Source organism: Lonchura striata, chromosome 2 (assembly GCF_050655825.1).
Source record: "Lonchura striata isolate lonStrDom1 chromosome 2, ASM5065582v1, whole genome shotgun sequence".
Taxonomy (NCBI): domain Eukaryota; kingdom Metazoa; phylum Chordata; class Aves; order Passeriformes; family Estrildidae; genus Lonchura; species Lonchura striata.
In genome coordinates, this window is record NC_140704.1 from 9,006,363 (window position 1) to 9,031,504 (window position 25,142).

The window sequence follows — 25,142 nt, forward strand, 5'->3', positions numbered from 1 at the left end:
ATTTTGTCTTTTTGAACTGACCCCACTCCCACACAAACACTTCCTAAATAATGTGTAGCCTTTTCATTGAATTTATTTTGGAAGCATACATTTTAGGCGTGGAAACTCTCTAACTTCATTTTGGTGAGCTATAAATTAATGCCTCCACTTTTTAAATTAGGGGCAAGAAATATAATTTTACAGCAATTTAAAGCATGGATAAAATCTATATTTTAGAATTAAAATAGTAACTTTGTTGCTTTATACTTTGCTCTCAACCATGGCACTCAGAAAACCACATACTTGAATATAACACAAAGGATGCTCCAATATATTCAGCCAGTGCAGGGCGCTACATGCATGGAGAGGAATCTGACCTCAAAGGAATTGTGTGCCAGAGTTACAATTTTTGAGACTACAACTTAAACACACAAAGGGAAAAAATTTTGGTATCGCACCTTGAGCGCCCAAACTCACCTATTCAAAGAATGTTTGTTAAAATTGTTGTTTTTTCACCTTTTCCTACAGCACCACACCCAGGCATCACTTTTTGCAATTCCCCTCACAGAATCCCAGCAGGGGTCAGGCTGGAAGGGTGATCCCAGAGCCCGGGGCACAGGATTGTGTTTAGATGGCTCTGGAATACCCAGTGTGGGAGACTCCACAGCTCCTCTGGGCAGCCTGTTCCAGTGCACGGTCACTGCACACTAAAGAAGTTCTCCCTCACGTTCAGGTGGAAATTCCGTGCCTCAGTTTCTGCCCATTGCCTCATCTCCTGTTGCTGGAGCAGAGCCTTGTCCATGCTCTTGCCACCCCCAGTTTTTGAGAGTACAGACACAAAAGTGGAAGAATTTTTGCCATCTCACTTCTCAGCTATTCAAAGAAGGTTTCTTAACCTTTTTCTTTTTCTTTTTTGCCTGTTTTGCTGCACACCCGGCCATTGCCCCCCTGCCCTCAGAAGCCCCGCCCCGGCGCCGCGGGCCGCCGGCAGGGGGCGCTCTCCGCTCGCACGGGAGCCCGGCGGGGCCGTTCCAGAAACTTCCGGAAGCGGCGGGGCGGAAGCGGCGGCGCGCGCTGGCGGCACTTCCTGTTTGCGGCCGCTGCCGTTGGTGCCGGCGGGAGCGGCGGGCGGGGAGCGGCGGCCGCGCTGCGGAGCCACCGGCGGGTGAGCGCGGGGACCTCGGCCCGGGGCTGCCCGGCCGCGGCCGTGCGGCGGGCGGAGGGCGGCGGGGAGCGGCCGCTTGGCCGGGCCGCGGTGCCGGGCAGCGGCGTGCCTGGTAGCGGGGCCTGCTGGCGGCGGTGGAGCGGCCGCGGGTGCCGCGGCGGCTCTGCTCGGCCTTGGCGGGGCTCGGGGGTCGCTGGGAGCTCGGGGAGGGAGCGGCTGGCCAGGGCTGCCCCCGGCGGGACAAACCTCGGGACGTTCGGTGCCAGCCCGCTCTGCCGCAAGGCAGAAAAAAAATTCCGGATTCCCATTCCTTGCTCACAGGGGTGTCAACTCCCAGGGGATGAGGGCGAGCCTCGTTTCGTTAAACACACCTTGTCCTTAAAGCGCTTTTTGTCGCAGGGTGCTGCCTGGGCGGCTTGCGAGCGTTGCGGCCTCCTTTTTTCTGCCAGTCCCTGAAAGGAGATGGCGATGAGCTGCGGGCCGTGCCTGCAGACAGAGAGAGGATCAGTGGAAATGGCCTTAAGATGAGACGGCGTGATTCAGATTAGATAGTGTAAAAAATACTTCACATTTAGGGTGGCCAGCCATTGGAATAGGTTGCCTAGGGTGGTGGTGGAGTCGGCAGCTTTGGAAGTGTTCGGGAGCGGCTGGATGTGGCGCGGGGCGGGTTTGTGGTTAAGGGACGCAGTGGCGGTGTTGGGGGTGTTTGCCCTGGGTGATCTCAGTGGCGGTGTTGGGGGTGTTTGCCCTGGGTGATCTCAGTGGCGGTGTTGGGGGTGTTTGCCCTGGGTGATCTCAGTGGCGGTGTTGGGGGTGTTTGCCCTGGGTGATCTCAGTGGCGGTGTTGGGGGGTGTTTGCCCTGGGTGATCTCGGTGGCGGTGTTGGGGGTGTTTGCCCTGGGTGATCTCGGTGGCGGTGTTGGGGGTGTTTGCCCTGGGTGATCTCGGTGGCGGTGTTGGGGGTGTTTGCCCTGGGTGATCTCGGTGGCGGTGTTGGGGGTGTTTGCCCTGGGTGATCTCAGAGGCGTTTTCCACCCCTGGTGACCGTACGCCAAACGAGCTGTGATTCTCCCCCGATGGAAGCAGTTCGGTTTCGTTGCTCAGTGTTGATTACTCGGGGTGCCGGCAGGAGGGAGGTTTGTTGTGGGTGAGGTCGGCAGAGGTCGGGTGTTTTGAGCTCGCTGTTGCCAGGTTCCGAGCCGAGGTGAAAACTGATACTGCCAGGTAAGGAACACTGTTTGTCGTCAGTATTTGTTGCACTTCAGAGGGGACAGCAGGCTGGGTTTACCACTCGCGTTCCTGTTTGCACCAACGCTTTGTGTTGTGTTGCTGTCTGAGCTCTCCTTGGCTGCTGAAAACGTGCTGCGACCATGCTAACAAAGGTGTTAGAAATAATTCACAATACTGAACAAATCTGTTCTAAATTGTGGTAATAATAAACTACTTATTTAGGCACGGTAGCATGAAATCTGCGTTTACTATGTGCAAATAGTTAGACTTGTGTCATTGCATAGTCAGTGATCAAACCCAAGAGTTTTTAGAGTATAAAGTGTCAAAAAGTGATAAGAACAAGGTGCTGACATAAGGGACCACTGGGATGAAGCAAGGCTCTGCCTCTCTGGTCTTGCAGCAGAGGTTGCAGTCACTGCTGTCTGCTGACCTTAATTTTTGTTTACTCTTTGGAGATCCTTGTACTCCAGTTAGGGATTTTATGTTCAGCTGGTGATCAAGAGCCTAATAGTGAAAATACCATTTAGTTTGATGGATTATGTTGTCAAAGAAGATTTGTTTGGACCAATGAATAAGTGTATTTACAGATCTTGTCTGCGTGATTACTTTTTTTATTGCAAACAACCAGAATTTTAACTATTGCACAACACTAGTCTAACTTTGTGTACTCCCCTTGGCTCCTGTGCTGACTTCTCAGTGGAGAATAAGAGTGTTGAAAATAGAAGTTAAATTAGTATTAAATTTTCTTAAATAATCTCTATTAGAGTAGAAATTTAAATTGCTGCTTTTATTGGCAGCACTGTTTAGACTACAATGCTACTAATAATGTAAACTAAATCTGTAAAGTGCAGAGTTCCCCTTGTTCTCCATCAGGCTTGTCTTTTTAGTATTTGTGCTTTCAAACTACAGCAGATTCTTATCCAGGCAGCTTCTCTCTCTGGTTATTTTCTCTGTCCTTCCCAGATCGATGCAGATTGCTAATTTATCTTGGCAGAGCTTGGGAAGAAGGCATGCAGGGCTTTACTTTTGTGTAACACTGAAGTTTTAGTTAGAGGCTAATGTGTTTTGGTACTGACTTTTTAAAAATAGATTAATAGATTTCTTTGCGAACTCTATTTCTTTCTTTTATCCATTAGAAGTTTTGGAATGTATGCGAGGAGAGGGAATAATTTACGTTAAATCATCATCATCATTTTATGTAGGACATAGGCGTTCCTCACAGCGCACGAGAAACGACCACCAGGTTTTTGGTCTGTTGTGCGTCTGTGCCTCAACGCGCTCGTTGGCGGAGCGAGGTCTGCGAGCGGGGGCGGCGGGTGCGCTGTGCCCGCTCCGGAGCCCGGCACGGGCGGAAATGTCCGCGCCCCTGCGAGCCCGGGAGGGCACAGCCCGGCCCCTGCGAGCCCGGGAGGGCACGGCCCGGCCCCTGCGAGCCCGGGAGGGCACGGCCCGGCCCCTGCGAGCCCGGGAGGGCACGGCCCGCCCTGCACTGCACAGCCCTGCGAGCCCCGCACTGCACAGCCCAGCCCCTGCGAGCCCGGGAGGGCACAGCCCACCCTGCACTGCACAGCCCTGCGAGCCCGGGAGGGCACAGCCCACCCTGCACTGCACAGCCCGCACTGCACTCAGACTTCCCGCGGCACATCCACCGCTTCTGAAATGTGGAGCCATGCTCTGAAGGGAATTCGTTGTTGTAATTTTAGACTTAGCTGTGTGAGGTTTATGTTTAAGCGATGTGCTCCTTAAGTAGGTAGTGCTCCATATCTCTAATAGCATTTGTAAAGAACCTCCTCAGTTGTGTCCTGGAAACATTTCCTGACAAAGCTTTTCCTTTGTCTTTTTCAAGCAATGGAAAGATTAGTGAGAAATTACTTAGCTTTGTCAAAACTTGTTGGATCTTGCATATGATGCTTGTTTCTTTTAGGATAGATTTAAAATAAAACTCTAGTTGAGGGTATTAGTAGTTTAAATTATATTTTCTTCTGAATGAAATACATTTCAATGGATGTTAGACTTTCTTTACTTTAGATGTAATGAAATCATTCTGCTTTATTTATTTAACTGCTAGGGAAAAAATAATTCATGCGTATACATTACACTCCTACAGTTACTAGTTGTAGGTTTTGTTTTCTATTTGTTCTGAATACTGAAATCCCACTGGTGTTAGTGAGTACTCAGTACTTAAGGATCTTAAAGGCCATATAGTAAGTCTGAAGCCATTTATAGCTACACTGTAGCAAGTTTTTATTAAAACATTAATTTTTCTCATCAGAATTGTTCTTTTTATCTTAAAATGTAGTCTGAATTGGTAACAGTCTGTCAACACTGATAAGAACTTACTCTTTGCTTTAATGAAGCTTATTTTTCTTTTTTCTTTTTTCTTTTTGTTTGGCTTAAATAAAGTAATCATGACTCAAAAACAGTTCAGGGGAAATGTGTAGAAACTTTGAACTATTTTCCCTAACTGTTTTCGTTTCCCTAAAGGTTTGTCTGCATGTGATTTGCCTAAAACTTTCTGGGCCATGTCTTTCAGTTGAGGCTTTCACTATTTTTAATTGCTTAATCATATGCAGATCATATATTTTTTTGAAATAAAACATGACTTTTACTTCCTATAAAATAGCCTTTTATGGTTAGTTTTAGGAAAGTGACAGTGTTCCAGATATTTGTGACACAATTCCAAATTTGGACACCTGAGTTGTTTTGCTCCTTTGCTTTAAGGAAAGATCATTAATAAGTCACCCATTATCAGAGATCAGATGGATAAACAGAGGAGAGTCTCAGCTCAAGAGAGTGAGGGTGGCCTGTTGACTGATCAACATCCTTTCCTGTTATTTGTTAGCCAGTTTACATTTCTTTCACAGATGAAGAGTTTGAATTTCTTCTGTTTCCATTTTTGGTTGGCTCACTCTTTTTTAATGGTTTCTTACTTGTTGCCCTCTACAGGCTTTCCATGTGCCAGGCAGCAATACAGATCAAGTCCTGTAAATCGTGCCAGAGTTGTGTTTGCTGCCCTTGAGGAGGAGAGGAGTGGACAGGATTCTTTGTAGCTTCCTGCCTTAAGGGGTGAGGGCCTCTCTTGTTTGGCTGTGGTGGAGTTTTATTGTTGCTGGCTTTTCTACAATGGAATATGAACTGTGAGGCAAAGCAGTCAGCCCAGCTGCCTTCTTCCTGTGTGAACTGGTATAATAATAACAAGTGTATCCAAATCCACTCTGCTGTCTGACATACAAGCAGGATGTTTGCTGTAAACATGAGATTAAACTAAGCTTTTTGGAATGTTTGTTTTATTAAATTCATCTCTGGGGATGCTGAGGGAATATTAAAATAATGAGCATAAACATGGTTATTTAAGTACATTTTCTTAATTTTAATTATATGGTAAATGGACATTTTTCTGTGAAACAATAAATTTCAGGAACCTGTGAAGTTAAACTGTGACAGCTTTTCTAAGCTTAGGTAAGTAAAAACTAAAGGTATCAAAATTGTGGATATGCTTTAGTCAGCACTGCACTGTGCATGTGTAAATGGGAGGAAAAAAATTAATGCTGGTGCCTTGTTTAAATGTATTTGTCAGGTTTATTAATCACAAAACTTACACAGATATTCTTGCTCTGTGTTCTTGCACTCATGGGTAACTTTATTTGTTCCTTAGCATTTTTACTCTTAGGAAAATTTTCTGTTAAACTGAGGGAACTTTTGTGTTAGCACAGTGGATTTTTGAGAGTTCAGTCAAAGTGAACTGGGATTCAGAGCAGGGTGTTTATTCTTCCAGAGCTGACAGCAAGATGCAATCCTTTAGTTGAGTCCATGGAAGACAGGCAGGTGCTGGGACCTGGGTGGCTCTGGGACTTGCAGAGGATGTTGATGAATGCCTGCTCTGTGAACTTCGTGAATCAGGAGTCTGGAACTCCATCCTGCTCTCCAGGTGACTGCTGTAGTCACTAAGCTCGAGCTGTTCTGGCATCTTTGAGGACTGTCTGTGCTGCCCATTGCTTCATGGCCAGAAATAGATAACTTTTTCTGACTGAGCTGACTGCAAAGGTCGCATGGCCCTTGCTGTCTGAATTCCCTCCTGGCTGCTCTAAAGAATTTCTTGTTTGGATGCTTTCCCCCTTTCTGTATTTAGTTAGGGGTGCTGCTTTGTCATCCCTGCTGGTTGTTTGTTGGATTACTTGTTTTCTCTGTTCATCTGATCTTATAAGAGTTTGGAGCTCTCTACATATCTGTCTTCTGTAATACTTCTCGTGCTTTTTATGTAGCTGAGGACTGTGCTGTAAAGAGAGTTTATGAGCCAGGTTTTGGGTAACTGGCTGAGCTGTGTGGGGAGAGCCTGAGCCTGGTCATGTGGCCCGGTCACTTGCCTAGAGCCAGTAGTTCAGGGCCTCTGCTCTGTAAACCAGAACAAAGCTGCCTTCTCCTGTGATGACTGAGAAATCTATAAACTGTGGAAACCTTTGGTTCACATAAACATTGGCCTGTTTGATTTTCATGCCCCAAAGAAGGAGCTGGAATAGCTGACAGCACACTGATAGTGCAGTTCCCAGCTCAGGGAGCTACAGATTTTTGCAAGCAAACACAAAGACCATGAAACATCTTCTTTCAGATGGTTTATTGTTTTTTGGCTTGTCTTCTGATATTTTGAAGATTTTCTGTGGATGGAGGCAGGAAATCAGCTAATGTGGGCTGGCATCCTCTTGGCTTTAGAAAAAACTTTCAAGTGCCTAATTAATGAGCCTTGCTTGTATATTTGGGAAAATTTCTTTGACAGATTGCATATTTGGAAAAGATTTTTGTGATGTCATTTTGGTTAGGACAGTTGGGTGATTTCTTGCAGAGAGGTATATGGTTTGAATCTTTGAAACATTTAGGCATTTTCATCATGCACATTCCTACTAGCCTTAAAATTAGTGATTTTTTTTTTTAATTTGCCATCTTTTATTTTCTAAGTCAATGGCCATCCGTATTTTGCTTTATTATAAGCTGATGGTGGCTATTTTCTTGAGTGAATGTTTTAAATACTTCTGTCCTGGAAAGGTTGCAGATAGAGGTCTTTTCTATTTGTGAATATTGTTGGATATTTTGGGGGAGGGCAGTTTTCTGGGTGTGCATGGTGTTTTTTGGTCAGTCTTACTGGCTGTTGAGGAGCTAAATATTAGCTGGCATTTTTTTCTTAAGCTGGACAAAAGAAGCTGCAGATTAATTTTTTTTATAAATATTTTTAAACTGTTTTACATAAAAAAGTTCATATGATAACTGAAGTTTCAGCAGTACAGTTTATGCTTTATGATAACTAGCAGATATAAATAACAGGATATCAGATAGATGCTTCCTGTCATCTGACTTTGGAGAAGGAGCATAATAATAATTTGTTTTCTTTAGAAGCTTTCTGGTTTGTTTTCATTCCAGACTCTATACTAGTGAGTAATAACACTCACTAAAGACAGAATATGCAACCCCCCAGACATTACTTTGAAACGAATAATTTCTCTATCTTGAAGAAGTAGCTTTTTAGGGTCAGAGTTATTTGTTAAAAGGTGGTCATGTTGCTTTACCTTTGTATTTTGTCCCAACTTCAGGCTTCTGTTGTCTAGGATATATGGTGTTTATATTTAGTCTGAACTTCACAGCTCTGCAGCATTGCTTTTAAACAAGCAGGAAAGTTTTGAAAAAAATACTATGTTGAAATCAGTATGACTACCTGTGTGCACAAAGTTCTCTAGGAAAAAATGTGATTTATATTTTACACCTAAGTTGCTTTTCCTACATGCACTTTCTAGTTCAAAGCTTGAGTTTTAAGTTTTTCCTCCAAGATAGGTACCAGATTTGAGAGCTAATGAAAGTCTTGTGTGTAAGAAAAGGAGAATATGGAAAGAACACTTAGTGCTATGGTATGTGCTCCTATCCTGTGGCTTCTTGCTGTTTGTGTGCTAGTTTTAGGCTGGTGTCTCTTGTTAGGAGGGACTCTGACCTCTGGCCTTAAGCTTGACTCATACTGGATTTCCTCCTTCTGATTTCTTTTTGCAAACTATACGTTCCATATATGCTATTGTTCGTAAGGCTGACTGTGGGATTTGATAACATGCTTAACCATACTGACTTTGCTCCTTGCCTCTGTGTTCACAGAGCTGTTCTAATTGTTGTGTGGGAAATAGCAAAACTAGAGAGGCCAGTTGATAGCAAATATCCTGGGATATTTTTGGTAATCTGTATTTTTACATATTGAACCCTGCCATTAGTATATCATTATTGGCATTCTTAATGTTAATGCAGGTCCCCCAACTTCCTTTGGTGTTGGTCACAGTATTAACTATGCTCTTATGGTTTTTTGATGTGGAGATTTCTTCAAAGGGTTGTTTACTTCCTACACTTTAATTTTGTGTCTGTGGGACTGTATGGTTAAGTAGATCGCTAAAACCACCCCCAAGTTTTAAACACGTGGGCCCTTCAATACATTTGCTTCTGTAAGTGGTTTGGAGAGGGGAGGAAGCATGGCAGGGTATCTCTTAAACTAGTTCTGCCATTTGAGGAAATGTGTGTGTAACCATAATCCATAATTAAAGTTAATTAAGCTTTAACCTACAGCAGGAACATATTTTGAAGATGTACCAATTTATTTTAAAATGAAGTATTTTTTCAATGTTTATATCCCAGGATGTTGAAAGATTAATGTAAAAGTAGTACAATAAATTAATTTCAGAATATTTCATTAGGCTACATCATACTTGGTTCTTTCAGCACTTATAGGAAAGAAAAGGAAACTGAGACTGCCTGGGCTAAAATGAAAAATGCTGAATGACTTGAGGGGGGAAAGATTATTTCAATTAATCTTTCTTTGTGATGCATGAGATAAGGAAATGTGACTAATATATTGGTGTATTATGTTCTGGGTGTATTTGGGTGACTTTCCCTGCAACAAGCTGATAACTACTGGAAAAGGTCACTGTTTCCTTGTTCATTAAATTGGAACAAACCAGCAGTGGTGGGATGGAAAGGGGTTTGGAAGTTTTGCCAGAATGGAGATTTTTTTAGCAATTGAGAGAAAGGCAGCATTGCATGAAGACATGAAACATTCTTGAAACTTTAGAAATGCTCTTTCATCTTGATGGTCTTTTAGTTGGAGTAAAGGAGTAATGGTCAGTGTAACTGTTCCTTGTAATTATTTAATGTTGACAAGAAACTGTCAATATTTAAATTCCTTTATTAACTTCTAGGTTTCTCAGGACTCTTGTGGTAGCTATTATTTTATAATAACAAACAGTAGGTGCCTCTGCACTTGACTTGGTTGGTTACCTTGCAGTTGGAGCAATCTTGCCTGGTTATGTGGTTCTCTTGGTAAACTTAAAGGAGGCTAATGGTATTCAGTAGCTTTGGCAACATGCACATTTTTTGTCAGAGTCTGAGTACAAGAAAGGCTTATTGGACTCAATAAGTTTGAATTTTAAATTTCTAAGACCTGCACAAACATTGCTTTTCTAAAGGGAGCATATTGGTAGAAGTAATTTTCTGAAGAACAGATGTGAAAGATGGGTCCCTTTGTTTATGCCCATATGTGCTTTAGACATGACAGGTGTCATAGATAACAGGTGAACTTTCGCATTCAGAGTTATTAATATCTACACCAAAACTGTAATCCAAATGCCCTTCTTAAAATACTGATTGAATTTAGCTTATCAGTCTAATCTGTTTCAGGAACTGCTATATATCTGTGTTTGTGTACTGTATTTCAGTGAGATTAAAGAATACAAAAATCTGAATTAAAGTAATTGTTTGATCTCTTGACCTAAAGTGAAGTGGTTTATTTTTTGAGATTTAGAAAATTTCTTTCTTTGGTCAGGTTTGATACAAGGCAGTACCAGGCTCCTACCTGACATTTATGAAGTAGCAGCACTGGACAGGCTTCATTTACAAATTGTTTCTGTTACAGGACTGGAAGGACTTGACTGTTGTTACAAGAATTCCTGAAACATGGTGGATTATTATGAAGTTCTGGGAGTGCAGAAGCATGCCTCAGCAGAGGATATCAAAAAAGCGTGAGTGTCACTGGTGTGGATGTTATAGATTTTAAGGGACTGATATAATTACATGGTTTTTGGATTCACATTTTGTTGTCTTCCTGTGTTCTTTTGCAAATTCATGCACGTGCTACTTTATCAACTCATATGTTTGAACTGTGATCTTGGATAATTGCAAAGCCCATCAACCTAAGTGCAAGTTTAGTTTTGCCCCTCTAAGTAAGTAGTTATGAACACCTTGCCTAAAATGTTTCATTTGATGGTAGGAATTGTGTGCAGGTGTAGCTGTCAAAGCAGGCATTGATCTTAAGATGTCACAGTCTGTGTTCTTGGAGCTTTATCAACTTTTAATGTACCAGATCCTTCTTGGTGCCTCCCTTGGTTAGTTATAGTACTGAATAATTACAGAGCTCTAAGGAGAAGCCCACAGCAGAGATATTTTGGATTGTTTTGCTTAGGTCTCACAGATGTTGATCATCAGAAATGCACATCAGAATAAGTAAGGAAACCAAACCTACTTTCTAATTTAATACATACCTGAATAGGTGGTTCTTTGTGTACCTGCAGGATCTGTTGGTCCCAACATCTAAATGCAAGATACAAAGCACCAGGAATTTCTTTCTTCAATCCCTGACAACCTGTTTTATTTGTATAGCATATTCTGTTATTTCAGAGCAAAATATCCTTTGTGTTCCTTCCACTCAGGTACCGTAAATTGGCGCTAAAATGGCACCCTGATAAAAATCCAGACAATAAAGATGAGGCGGAGCGGCAATTTAAGCAAGTAGCTGAAGCCTATGAAGTCTTGTCAGATGGTAAGTATTTTAAAAGGGTGCTTGAACTGCCTTTCTCTGTCCTGGGAATCAGACTGAAAATGTTGATCAATGGTGGTTTGAAGGGATATTGTAATTTTAGTTCACCATCCAACTTGACTACTTCCTTTTCAAAACCAAGGAAAGAGAAAGATGGTTGCAGATAAGACAGAATAAGCAGAAATTTTGAAACAAAAATTTTAGAATCTCCCTAAATAGGTAACCAAACTACTAGAAACTGAAATTCAGTGTCTGCTAGAAATTTCTGTGGAGACTTCTGTGAATCCCAAGATTAATTTTATCTTAGCAAGTGAGGCCAGCATTATGATCAGTATAGGGGTATTGTTTTTATCCTCTAAAGTCAGGCTTGACCAACTCTGAAGTACCCACTGTTGGACCTACAGCTTTTAGCTTTTGTAACAGTACATTAGTCTTGACAAAGCCCAGGCATACTGTAAACCTTGCTGAAAGTTTTGGTTTCATTTGAGTGAGTTCTGTAAATTCAGTCAACTGTGATACTAAAGATAGTATTTATTTTGAATTGTTCTGAAAGAGGTGTTTAGCCTGACCCATGTAGTGCAGGAATGCAGTTTACAGTTCACCCGTGTCTTTTTGCTTGAAGAGTATCATTAACTTTTGCCAATGTTCTGACAAAAGCTGCCTGAATCATAACAAAATGATTTAAGCTACTTTGATTATTTTCCTCTGTAATTGACTGCAGCTGTCTATATGCTATTTCTGAAGTGTCCTTGATTTCACCTGAGACAGTGAGCATGGGAAAGCTATATTTAAAGCTCTAGTAGCATCTAGATTACCTCTCAGAGTTCAGCCTGATTTAGTGAGCTGCAGTCTTGTACGCTGTATTTCTTTGCTTGGTTTTGATACTTAATTAACAGGGGAGAAAAATAACTTAATTTATCATTAGTTCATTGTATACTTGTCTTTTAGAGTACTTTATCCTGCTTAAGCTAATTTTTTTGAGCGGGATAAAAATAGAATACTGATCTGATTGTTATACAGATCTCCAAGTTCTTTGGAAACAGTGCAGTGCTAGAATTTTAGAACAGCTTCTAAAAGTGCTGCCAGTTTTTGGATCTATGCCAAATCCTAAGTTACTGGTGTCTTAACAATCATTTGTGCAGCAGGGATACCAGAATCCTGAGCCCAGTGAATAAGAGGCAGTCAAATGTTCTGCAAACTTAATGAAATTTTCTGACACCATTACAGGCTTGAATGATGACAGATTTTGGCAGAAGAATAGTTTTGTAAGGGATTACATAAGCAAAAAAAAAACTGAAATTGGGTGATCATTGAACACATTTCCCTTGTGGGAAACCTTCTGGTTTCAAAAGTGGAACATTTTTCAAGATGAATTTTGGTCTTTGTGAGCCCTCAGGGCACACTTGCTGTTTCCTGCCCGTGACAGTTTATCTACCTTGCTGCTTTCTTCTTCATAATTTGATGGGTAGGTTAACCTCCTTTCTTTAAAAAACTGCTGTCTAGCAAAGCAGTACAGAAAATGTATTGAGCTTTGGGGATTTGTCTCCATGTGAACCTGTTGCAAGCTATTTGAGATGATAACCATTATATAAAATTTTAATTCCTGTTAGTCAGAAGTATTTTACTTTCCAGCATCTGTTTGAGGTAACTGCATGTTCTTTCAGTGATGCTGTTTAAATTTTAAAAACATCTTTCACTGAGGAGATTCCACTGGGAAAAATCATAATAATATTAAGAGAATAAAATCAAATGCCCTGATTGGTTTTTGACTGATACTTCTGCAGCAGTACAGGCAAAGTGAGTTGTCTACCTCTTTAAGGTCTTCAGGTTCCCTTCCAGTACCAAAGTGCCATCTGATCTTGTGCAGTAATGTAAAGTTCATTTTTCTCTCCTTTCTCATGGATACTGGCTGGTCTGCAGTGAAAATTAATAGTCATTCCATGCCTTCTAAAATAATAGAGAGCAAGCAGTTTGAGTCACATCCTTCCATGGCATTTTGGAACATCACTTCATCCTCCATTCCATATCCCACAATTAAACTAGCAGAAGTGGTTATAATTAATTTTATGGGTTTTGCAGTCACTCGTATAAACACTGTCTTCCGTTCTCATAACTGCCCCACAATGGGCTCGGTCTTGTGCAATAAAAGGAAGAGAGGCAATGGTCAAAGTTTGCAAGAGGGAGAGAAGGAAGGGAATGCTTGAACACTGGAACTGTTCTCCACACAGCTTGTAGAATCTTATGTAAGATAAGATCACAGGTTTGTTCAGGCAAGATGTGACCAACTTCACGATTAGACTTGTGTGGAGGAGCAGGTTGAAGTCCAGAGGTCCTTCACAACCTTAAAACTTTTCATGGTAGCTGTCCAAAGAAGAAATCTGCCATATCCTTCTTAAAGGCAAATTTCCATGTGAAGTTTGTCCTTAAACCAAACTTTTTCTCATATATCAGGACTGGACCTTCTGCAACTTACTGGTTTTAAGTTTGAAGTTCAGTAACTTTTTTCTGAACTAAATTGCTTTGGCAGTTCTTGTTGAAGATGGTCAGCAATTATATGCCAGAACTTTCTTAAATAAGCTAGCTTTGAGAAGATGTTTAACTGAGAATGCTGGTGAAGTGTTTTTGTTTTTTTACAAAACCAACAAATCTGTTTACTGATGTGATGTACAACTTCTCCTTGTAGCTAAAAAGCGTGACATCTATGACAGATACGGAAAAGAAGGCCTAATAAATGGAGGTGGAGGTATGTTGACAACCAGCAGTTTTTTGTTTTCTCTGTTTTCTGTAGCTTTCTTTTCAAGACAGGAATTTAGAAATGTCTCTATTAGGGTTTAAAATTCAGTCTTCTAAAAATCGAGATTGCAATTGTTTTACAGTTTTTCTAGTTAGTATGAAAGGTATTGCTGTTATCTGAAAACAGCAAACCTATTATAAAAAATAAAAAAGTAATGTGTATACTTAAATTGAATGATATCTGAAAGAGAAATCTGAACGATAGCTGAAGGAAAATCTTGTAAATTGATTATATTTCCGGATAATTGAAGTGCCTTATAGGCCTGAACTTTCTTATTAGTAAAGGTAGCTTAAATTTAACTTTTTTCCTTTTTTTCTTTTGTTTGCAGGTGGAAATCATCATGATAATCCATTTGATTTTGGATTTACATTCCGCAACCCAGATGATGTCTTCAGGGAGTTTTTTGGTGGAAGGGACCCCTTTTCATTTGACTTCTTCGGTAAATGATCCCCTGGTTTTAGTTACGTGTGTATAAAGTGTGACTAAAACTTTACTCGTACAAAACAAACATAGCTAATGTAGTTTTAATAGAAATTGTTCTGAAAATGAGGCAAACAACTGGTATTTTGTATTATATTTGAAATCTTCGTTTCATACCTGTTTCTTGGTTAATTTTATTGTATAAGAATAGGTATGGCTTGCCGATTAATGTTTTGTTGGAAGGCCTGGTTTGCCAAACCTTATCCAACCAATTGGTTTGCTAACCAATGTCTCTAAGTTGAAAGGAAATCATGTTCAACAGAAAAAGTGCATACTGGAATTTTCTCTTGAGAATTTGAGCAAGCTAACTTAGTCTGTTGATTTCTCTCTTTTGATCTGTAAATAAATCAAAATAAAACTTTGAGAGCTTCTGAACAGGACAGCTTAACTATTACTGTTACACCATAACTCTCAGTGTGAACTTGTGTCCTAGCAGGACCAATTTTCTGCTATCAGAAAAGGAAAAGTTGCATACATAATCTAGATATTCTCCCAAATTCATGTCACTTGTTTACTTGGGGTATAGAGCCTTTAGAGACTCAGTTAAAATAGTTCTTTAGGCCTGAATTCTTCATTTAGGAAGCAGTATGTGGTAAAAATTGTCGAAGTAATCTTTTTGCCCTCATGCTGAAGGTCTTCTGGCTTGTGTTGTTGCTTGCTCTAGCAAGCAGAAGGTCTTTTCAGAGGTGCTGGGATTCTTATGCAATCTCTGTGTGTATGTTCAACTCAGCAAAATGCTGACCTATAAAGGAGAACAGATCCTGTGTTCAGTATTTTCTGTGAGAAAGTTTCATACTGAAAGCTGCAAGAAGTATACTTGAAAAACAGGCTTTCTTCCTGTTCAGTATGTAGATACTGATTTAGCTCTGTAATAATGTTTGTAAATGTTTTAATATTTTTTAAAGTAATTTATTGTCTTTGGCAGCATTAAGGGGGTAGTTCAGCTCAGATTTTAATTATATCTTTCTCTGGTTTGCTATTTCAGGATCATCAGCTGTTAGATGACTAATGAAGGATTAGAAAGGGGGTTGAAGGGCTAGAGGTTGAATGCAGTAGAATGGTAGTTGATGAATTAGATTAATAGCTAGAGGAAGAATCTGGTAGAAGATAGGCAGCTGAATTGGGCAGTTGAATCCAGTGTGAAATCAGCTGAAAGTAGGAAAGGGAAGATTGGAGTAAACTTCTAGCAAAATACTGATGAGTGGAATGGGCTCTGAACTTGGTAGATGCAACTTCTTCACTGTCTGCAGTAAAATAAGAATTTTAGGAAGTACTACACAAGGATTTCAGTTTAGGTGAGTGACCTCAGCACTGGTTAGGACACATCTGGAGTACTGGGTTCACTTCTGGGCTCCATAGTAAAAGAAACAGCTACTGGATTACAGGAGCTTCTCTGAAGAACAGATGGGGAGAATTGCTGGAATTGTTCAGTATGGAGAAAGCTTAGGGTAAGAGTTTCATCAGTGCATTGGGAAGGGAGTGGAGAGATCAGAGGCAACGACCACAAATGGAAGCACAGGAGTCACAGGAGTCTCTGCCTGAACTTAAGGTAGCACAACTGTACTGTGAGGGCAGCAGTGTTGGGGCAGGTTGTCCAGAGAGGTTGTGGAATCTCCATGTTTGGAGATAGCCAGAAGGCGTATGGAGTGGTCCTGGAAATCCCACTCCAGTTAATCCTGTTTGAGCAGGGGGTTGGACTGGATGAGCCCTAGAGGTCCTTGTCAAACTCAGTTGTTTTGTGATTGTGTGGTAGAAAACCTGGAAAAATCTGAGCAAGATGTTGAGTAGGAAGCTAGTGTGGAGGAGCTGGGAGAGAATGTTCGGTTCTTTTGTTTATTTTTTGATTGAAGATCTGTTAAACAAAATAGTTGGTTCTCAATCAAATATCTTTATAGTACATTGTATAGGTGAGATACTACTAGTGGAAGACTGAGATGGGCTCTGATTGTGTTTGTATTTACTTCATCAATACTAGCAGAAGACAACTTGCTGTCTGAAAATGTCAGTATTCATGATTGAGGTTAAAGCCGTGAAGTTTAGTTCTGCTGTTAAATAAATGATGGGCTTAAAGAAAGCTGAGGCCCTGCCTTTTGGGTTCCTTAGAAGGAAGACTGTACAGCACAGTGCACAGAGCTATCCAGCTTGTCAAATGGAGGTCCCACTGCTGCCAGTGTTCCATGGGATGCTGCAGTAGCCTCTCCTATAGAGGCTGTGGTCCATCTTGCCTTGGGGCACCAGTGACTTTGCAACATACCTCTGCACTAGTGACCTAGAGAGACATTCTCCCCCTGCTTAACACACAGATTTATTTATTTATTCAAAAGCAGGTTATCTGCTTCATGTATTGATCACTGTCTTTGTCAGCTGGAAGATAAAGAGTGCTGAGCACAGGCTCTGCTTCTTGCCAAGCTTCTGGCAGTGTCAGCAGTGTTGTGTGCACTCCAATTAATGAAAACTAATCGTTCCTAAGCTGCCTCTCTACTTTCTGGGGATAGTTGCAGTGTCAGTGACCAGAGGCCTAAAACCCTCAGTTAAGCTTTGGATTTTGAGCATAAGCTCTTGAAATTTTTCTAGTTGGAAGGTTTCAAAGTGGGCACTTTCTTATTTTTTTCTTTAAGATGTTTAAGACATTTTCTAACATGGGTAATTGTGACTCCATTTTTTTACACCAGTTTCTGTAAAAAGTGTTTGAATTGGTCTTTGCACATAAATTAATGTTTCAAGATAGTACAACATAAAAATATGTATGCTTTCAGCTTAATGTAGTGCATTTTATAATTCCAAAAGCAAGCGGTAGAATTGCATGTATAGCATGAATATTTGTATTGGTGAACTGCAGCCCATATAGGCTCTGTTGTGTTGAAACACTAGTGGAACAGTTCTGTCCTGAATAATAAGATAATTTATCTTCTAAAAATGAGGAGTTTTCAACTTGTTGATGAGTTTTCTGTGGAATTATTAACTTCTTAAGGAGCTACTCAGCTTATAATTGATATTCTAAGCCACTAAATAAGTACTGAGGTAATGTTTTCTAAAAATGTGTACTGGTGGAATCAAAGATGAAATTGAATAAATACTTTAAAACATATGTACTTTTTATGCAGTTTGAAGTGGCTTGTAGTGAGGCCCACAGAATGCAGGTGGAACTCCCTATATCCTGATTGTCACTGAGTATGTAAAAAGCGGCATCCATATGCATAGTTCCTGTCGATTTATGGATGTGAAGAATTTCTGAAATGGTGCTATGAATTGAGTCTGTTCAACTCTACTGAACTATACTGCACTGCTCTTGCAGTTACAGAAAGTTTTCTTTATAAACAGAGACATCTTTATTCATATGTAGAAAAGAGGAGAATGTAGATTTTTAAATGATGAGTCCTTTCAAGCTTTTCAAATGAAAATCTATAATACTGTTGGAGACAGCTCTGAACACTTCAGAATGGAGCAAAGTTAATGTTAGGTGCTGTGTGTTGCACTGGAGACAGTCCCAGTTTATTTTCACTGTTTCTTTCAGGCAAATTCTTTGTAAATCTAGGAGTGCATGAAGGCAAGGACTTTAAAACTTGATCTGATGCTATGACAGATGTTTAACTCTTACTCTGACATTTGTGGGTTAGCTTTTTGTGGCACATGGTTACAGCAGAGTGTGTATTCCTGGTGAGCTCTCCTAGGGATAGTTTTTAGCCTGTGCCATATGGATGCATGGTGATCTTTGTGACAGGAGGAAAAGTTGGTGCTTCCTATGCAGCAATAGACTTTGCATTGCAAAGTGCTGCCTTGGTGTAGCAGTGTTGGTGATCTGCTGTTCAGTCTGTCCCACACACCTCTGACTCTGGCTGCTCTTTGACATGGGAACTCATTGTTTACTCTTAATGTAGGGATTGGTTTCTCATGTCAGTATACTTAAACTTTTATACTTCACCTATATCCTACTCCATTTATGCGTGCTGCTTGGCTTGATTTGGTTTGTGTTCCTTGTTCTGTTTATTTGTATTTTACTTGTAAACTTTTCAAGGACTTTCTTTCTTCTGTACTTTTAACAGTTCACAGGAGGGAAGGATTCCAGTGTTACCACTGGTAATGGAAGTGCATTGATGAAGGACTGCTGCTTCAGGTTGAGGAACAGAAATTGATGTGGTTTGCTGTAGGCTGGGTTGTGTTTCTGGGCTGTTAAAGAATTGATTTGGTTTTGGTTTAGAGGCTTTCCAGATTCTCACTTCAAGAGTGGGCTCTATGTTGGAAGGTGTTACCAATGAGAAGTTACTGTGGAAAATGGAGATGGTATAATAATATCATAACATTAGCCAACAGAAACTCATTAAGGAGTTAATTCTTTTTTTCCTAGACTAGAAGCTGGATACACACCCTAAACTATCTCAGCTGACTCCAGATGTATCAATGATGCCTGAGTAATTTGTGTATGGGCTTGGAAATACAACTCGGGGCCTGCAGCAGACCCGTATCTTCCAGCAGCTGTGTCTACAAGCTTGACAGGATGGTTTAGGGCATTTCAAACTGCTTCCAGTGCCTGTGTGTGTAGTTAAATGAATCCCATAAGCAGCCAGGCTTTTCTCCCTGGCACAATGTGTTATTGATGTGACATGATGAATTGCTCCTGGTGGATGCCCCTCTAGACTTGGATGTCCCAAGAGAAGTCTGTTTGTGGGATCTCTTTAAACATTGACTGTAGTTTTGACAGTTTTGCTGTGGTTTCTGAATGTACAATTGGAGACGGTTATATATAAATGCCTTTAAATGTTTTTTTAGATTGTGAAGCAGAATTCACAATGTATTTTAATGCATATAAACCCATAGGGATTCTGTAGAGTTTTCCCTTGAGAATTCTGGGTACCTGGTTTACGTGATATTTCAAAATCTACTCTTGGAAATGAAAGGTAAAATGAAACTTAAAACCTTCATACAACTAGTTAGATACAAATATTTGTCCCAGAGAGTATCAGCTAGCTGGTTATCTGGTAAGTAGTTTGGTTCCATCAAAGGTCAGAATTACTTCAGACTGACTACTGTAATATTGATTACATAAAAAGAAGCAGGACTGTTCTGGAAAAGTACAGTGAGTTGCTTTTAGTATCCAGGCAAAGGAGTCTTAATCTGACAAGAGAGAGGAAAGCAGTAATCATTGCAAGCTCTGTGTGATAGGTGTTTTAGGATGTTTTTCCTGAATGGGACAGCTTCATCAAACTGCTTGTCTCAAGGACAGAAAGTTGTCTTGCCGTGGCAAAAGATTCACATAAGAATCAGGTCATGGTTTTAATTCACATGCTGTTCCATTTCTGATAATTGGTTAAGTGTTCTAATGCAAAATGTATTTGTTAGTTAAATGGGTTATTAAAACTGAAAATGGAGGTGGTGTTCATTTAAAGCTATCTTGAACAGCAGTGTCTTTTTGGTAATTAATCTTTTTGTTGATGTAAATTTGCTGCTTTTGGTGCAATTTATGAAGTGCTCACAGAGTTGTGTGTGCATTCATTGCTTTGGTATGAATGTGCAGTTTTATTTCATAAACGACCAGTCTTAGATCATAATTATCCACTGAATGGTCCAAATCTCACTATGAATTTTTCAAAAATAACTTGATAGGTGTGAAGAGAATATTTGAAGTGTCTCACCCAGACAGCATTATCAGATAGAATAGCTAGTGCTGTGGCTCCATGGCCAAACTAATACAAAGGCCTGCTGAAAGGAGGAGGCCTTGCTCCAAATGCTCATGTTTATCTTAAAACTTTAATCTTTGTCTAATGTCCCATTAAATAGATTGAGAAACTGTTTGATAGCAGACTAGCCAAAGTTTGTCTTGGGAATTCCAGTTGAGTTGAGGTTGTTAGTCCCCAAGAAAATGTTTTGACTTGGTTTTCTTGGAAAGGTAGCTGGTTAAATTGGTCAGAGCACAAATGCTGAACATCACTCAAGGAGAGCAGGTCATACAGAGTTAATGGAAGTTGCCTCAATTTTTAAGGTGTGCCTGAACATTTGAGCATTCATTTGATAAGTGTGAATGCTGATTAGTGTACAGCAGCATCTCTGTAATTACCATATAGATGGCATTCAGAAGTGACGTTTTAGGTCTCCTTTTCTAGAAAATAATGAATCCAAGATCTCTGCTATGTGTCATTAAAAGGACTTCCCAATGGTTTTTTTGGTAATTTATCATATGAGTGAGGCAGACATCTGTTTGACATCTAATTTATGAAAGTGAGCATTACAGAGACCATTACAGGCACATGAAACAACAGTGCTTGCAACAACATCTTAGTGTCTCCCCTTAGTAAGGGGCATCAACAGTGTGATTACTTTGTAAGGAAGAAAATACTTCCATGCAAATGTGCTTACAGGTTGCTGTGGCCCCTCCAGTTCTCAGGGTATGTTTTTTAGTGCCCGAGTGCTCTCCAGAGCTGTAGCATGAGGTTCTGTGTGTGTTTACTGCAAAGTTGCATATTTGAAACTTTTTTTCAGAGATGATACAAGATAGAAAACACCTACTTCAAGAATTCTTTTGTATTCAGGGTGTTGTGTCTGTAGCCCTTTGTGTGAACACATTGTTCAGACCTGCATTTGAGACTCTCTTCTGGCAGGGCAGGATGTATAAAGTCAATACAGAATGCTTTTGATATGAAGAAGGAATGGGGCAGGCAGCCTTTGCTTACTGCAGCAATGCTCAATGCCATTGGGTTTGGCTGTGCCTTTCAGTGGGGGCTGCACAGCATCCTTTATCCTTTCTCCATTAACCTGTGTTGTGCCAGTGCCACCCTCGTGCATCTGCAGCAGGAGCACTCTGCTCAGGTGCTGTGTTTTGGCAGAGGCAGTGGTGAGGCTCTGGTGGTGGAGAATAAAGGAAACAAGGTTCACTGGTTGGGGAGGTGGTGCAGTGAGTGGGGCCTGAGCAGTGGCCCTGCTTGGACAGGGTAATTTTCTTTGCACACTGTCCTGTGAAGATGATCAATATTTCTCACTGTGACAGTACATGCATGGGAGAGCATTTGCTGGTAGCTCACCATTTATCTCAACACCTTTGATTTTTGGAGGTGAATGATGGCATGGCAGTATAGCATCGTTCTGTGGCTGAAAGAATCTTCCTGTGCTGCCTTTGACCCTTGGGCACTTCTGCTGCTGCCTGTCTTGTAACCTGCACAGTTGCTTTTACAGCCACACTGTGAACTCGAGCAAAGAATTGATATGGCTGAACTTGATTTCATTTGGAGATGCTCTTTTCAGCATATCAATTCCTGATCTAGTTCCCCCAGCAACAGCCAGAATACAGGGGTCTTGGTAGAAGTGACTGCCATAGGAAATGTGACGCTTGTAGTTTATCAAGTATTGTAATTTCAGCTAATGCCTTAGATTACTATAATGAATTTAGAGTTTTAGCTGCATTGTGGACTGCTTCAAATTGTGGGGTTTGACTCCTTTTCTCCCTTCTTCCCCTGTTGTATGGTGCTTTCCTGCCCATTTTTTTTCCAATACATGAGTCTTTCCGGTGCTGAAAGAGATTAGCTCATGGGTGCTAATTGTTACAGAAAGTAACAATTCAGTGTTTTCTTTTGGATCAGTGAACTAGTGCAACTTGTTTGGTTCCATGATCAAAAGCCAGGAAAGGAGAACAATCACATCTTTTAAATAGTGTTCTGCCCTGAGCTGAAAGGGAAAAAAGTCCTGTTTCTGTGTTACAGCTGGAGACTCCTCAGAGTGGAGAGATCACGACCTGCCTTATTTTGAGCTGCAGTGTGATATTTAGTACAGTCGTTGTTGTTATTTGACCTGTTTAGAGGTGAAATTCTTTTCCTGTGACTACAGAAAAACAAGGTAGTATTCCATGGTTTGCAGGTAGCAAGTTGAATGTTTTACCCTGAGGAACCAGACAGTTGTTGCTTTTGAATTGGCAATGTTTTTTCTAAATATTGTGGTTTCATGGGGGTGCTGGCATTGTGCCAGCGTCAAACCATGACACTAAAGAAAGTAAATTTTCCTGGAAATGTTACCTCCAATGCAATTATTTTTAGACAGGTTTGTTAGTGTACAGTCTTCTGTGTTGCTGGAGGTTTTGTGTTCCAATCTCCACATTAACATTTTGGTTTCTGTAATTTCAGTTTTGCTACCTAGTAACAGCAAGAGTCATGAAGTCCTTAATTTTGTTTTGATGATGGGCTACCATGAGTTCTTTGCACAAGCATTTGCCTTTTTTTAAAAAGTTTCCTGTCATCTGCTGTTGTTGATAGATAAGTCTTTCTCATTTGCTTTCTTGAGGTTTCTCACCTTTTGTTCTCTCTTGATCTTTGCTGTTTTTACAGCACCACAAATTCTAAATTAGAAGTGTACTCCAACATTTTTATTGAAACGGAATCTAATGCTCTGTCCTCCCATAAGCTTCTGGTAATACCTAGATTATAATATACTGAATTTATCTCCAAGCAGTGGTTAGTAATACTCTTAAGTATTACTTAAGAGTTTTAGCATTTCAATTTTCTGAAGCTTGGAAGTTGTATTTATATAGTATTTCCCCTTTTTAGAAAGGCTTTTTTTTTTTTCCTTTCCTTTTCTTTTTGTTGCTTAGTTTTCTTAATCTAATATGCTGCTCACATTCAGTAAAAAATGGACTGGAAGTACCAAAATCACTATAATAAGAGTAATCATTAAAAAAAACCCAACACCCTGCATTTGAACTGTTTGGAAAAGGCCTTTTTTTGTGAAAAGGTTATCAGGGATGGAAAGGTTCTGCTAAAATAGAATTACAGAGCTGAAATGTTATTATTTTGCTGAGTGGTGCTATTAATCATCCTGATTTAGGGATTAAAAGCATAAACAGGGTTTGAGTAGCTATGAGATTGTATTAATGTGTATTTGTTGGTAGATACAACAAATTATAGTGCAGCAGCCTCCTGCTGCCTTCTCTCAATATTTTTGGTATTTTTTTTCTTTTGCCTGCTGTACATAGCTGTCAGAATCATAAAGGAGTAGTTTCTCTGACAAGTCCTGCCCCTTTTGCTGTCTCAGGATAATCCATCTTGCTGAGCATTCTGCAGTGCACTGCAGAAGAGTGGCTGCTCTGTCTTACTTGAGAGAATTGCAGGAAGAGCACTGGAGAATTGTTCCCAGGGCTGCTGGCAGCAATCACCTGACGTTTGAACACGTGCTGATACCAAGTGCTGACCTCTTCCTTTGCTGTGCAGGCTGATAAGGCATGGCCAAGTCTTGGCTGGGCTTTGGTGTGGCAATAATCCACTGAGAAGCTGGATTGATATCAGGGATCTCTACGAGAGTCCATGATCTTCCCTTAAATAACTTTGTTTCTGCAGCTGTTGTGTTGGGGAGGAGAGGATTCACTTGCAGAATAGGCTGGCACACTGTGGGAGATTAAAAACTCAGTTTACATGATAGGTTGTTTTGTTTTTATTCAAACACCAGGTAACGAGAAAATTTGGATTATAAATAGAAAGCTTAACAGTGCGAGTAATACAGTATATAGATCATTTGTACACGTGAGTGAATGACCTTCATAACTAACCTATGAGTCATTCCTGTGAGAATAAATTGGACTACAAAACAATTAACTGCTGTGGTACTTGCTGATTGATATGCTAGACTGACAAAACTGGTCTATTTTAAAAATTGACATAGAGCTTGTTTTGGAAATTATAATAATGCCCATATTTCCATGCTAAGTGTTGGTTAACTTATGTAAAGATACTAATAGGTCATCTTTATATTGAGGAAAGCTTGCTTTACATGGAAAAGAAAAGAAGCTACAAAACAAAAAGTGTCCAAGGTAGAAAAAAATCTTAACCACTTGCTTGCCAGTGTATGTAAGAGAAAAGTTTAGTCTTCTGTTGTTTTACTCAATAACTGGAGTTTGGGAGAGGGATAGGGATATTTTTTAGGAGCTGCTCTTGTTCAGCGTAAATATATTGTGATGTATCACATTTAAGTATTTGCACATAAAACAGATGGTAGCTTACATATTTTTATTATCATATTGATTACTTAATGATGCATCATGTATATTGTATTAACTTGGTGATTTATCATAAATCAGCTTGGATTTTTGTGGATGTACCAGAAGTGGAACAAATACTTCATTTCTGACCTTCTCTTTGTCAGTTGTAGTTCTGAACAGTCAGGCAGTCACAAGTCTTTTCCTTGCTTTCATACCTCTATTGCTGCTGTCACAGGGTTCTGCATTTTTCATTAAAAGCTTATTCTGAGTTTTCAGTACTGAGTTTCTATGTGAAAAACTTGGTAAAATCATTGGTGTTCTCAGCAGCACTCATTTTGGGAGAGTTGTGATTGATGAAGAGAGTAGTTGTAGTTCCTAAACTTTTCTGGTTTTAATGTAAGTATTATGTTTATTGACTTTCTGGTTCATGATAGCAATTTTTTTTTTGTTGTTCTTTGTCTCGAGAGGTTTTAGAGAAAAGCAGTTTTCTGATAATTCTAGTAAATAAAGACTGCTTGTATAGGTGCTGGTGTTGTACCCCATGGCCTGACACTTCCCCCATCTTTTTTTTTCCTTTTTGGAAAGACTATTGTCTTCCTGGTGGGGATGGAACAATAGCTGAATGACATAAGAATGGAACTTGAATTTGAAATAACATTTTATCCATGACCCCCTTTCTCCCCTGCTTAGTACAGACCAAATGCCTCTTTGGGACACT

The 25,142-nt window shown here is 40.3% G+C and overlaps 1 protein-coding gene and 2 long non-coding RNA genes across 15 annotated transcripts in view; 1 reads left to right on the forward strand and 2 right to left on the reverse strand.

Annotated features, from left to right (window-relative positions):
* LOC146768106 (uncharacterized) overlaps positions 1–1,065 on the reverse strand; it is a 27,013-nt gene extending 25,948 nt beyond the window's left edge. Inside the window, exon 1 of the long non-coding RNA XR_014953208.1 lies at positions 457–1,065. This is a non-coding gene — a long non-coding RNA (uncharacterized LOC146768106). The remainder of the gene's footprint in view (positions 1–456) is intronic.
* The window catches only part of DNAJB6 (DnaJ heat shock protein family (Hsp40) member B6), a 58,020-nt gene continuing 33,923 nt past the window's right edge, over positions 1,046–25,142 (forward strand). For 4 of the 13 annotated variants that reach the window (XM_021526549.3, XM_021526542.3, XM_085572955.1 and 1 more), the window contains exons 1-5: positions 1,046–1,144; positions 10,302–10,407; positions 11,095–11,204; positions 13,885–13,944; positions 14,324–14,434. In XM_021526549.3, the coding sequence (XP_021382224.1) occupies positions 10,343–10,407; positions 11,095–11,204; positions 13,885–13,944; positions 14,324–14,434 (346 nt within the window). In that variant the 5' untranslated portion in view covers positions 1,046–1,144; positions 10,302–10,342. Of the gene's footprint in view, positions 2,369–5,320; positions 5,517–5,792; positions 5,834–6,149; positions 6,303–10,301; positions 10,408–11,094; positions 11,205–13,884; positions 13,945–14,323; positions 14,435–25,142 lie in introns of all 13 variants that reach the window. The other 9 variants (XM_085572953.1, XM_021526543.3, XM_021526545.3 and 6 more) reach the window with 8 other exon arrangements.
* The window catches only part of LOC146768107 (uncharacterized), a 28,652-nt gene continuing 10,798 nt past the window's right edge, over positions 7,289–25,142 (reverse strand). Inside the window, exon 3 of the long non-coding RNA XR_014953204.1 lies at positions 7,289–23,834. This is a non-coding gene — a long non-coding RNA (uncharacterized LOC146768107). The remainder of the gene's footprint in view (positions 23,835–25,142) is intronic.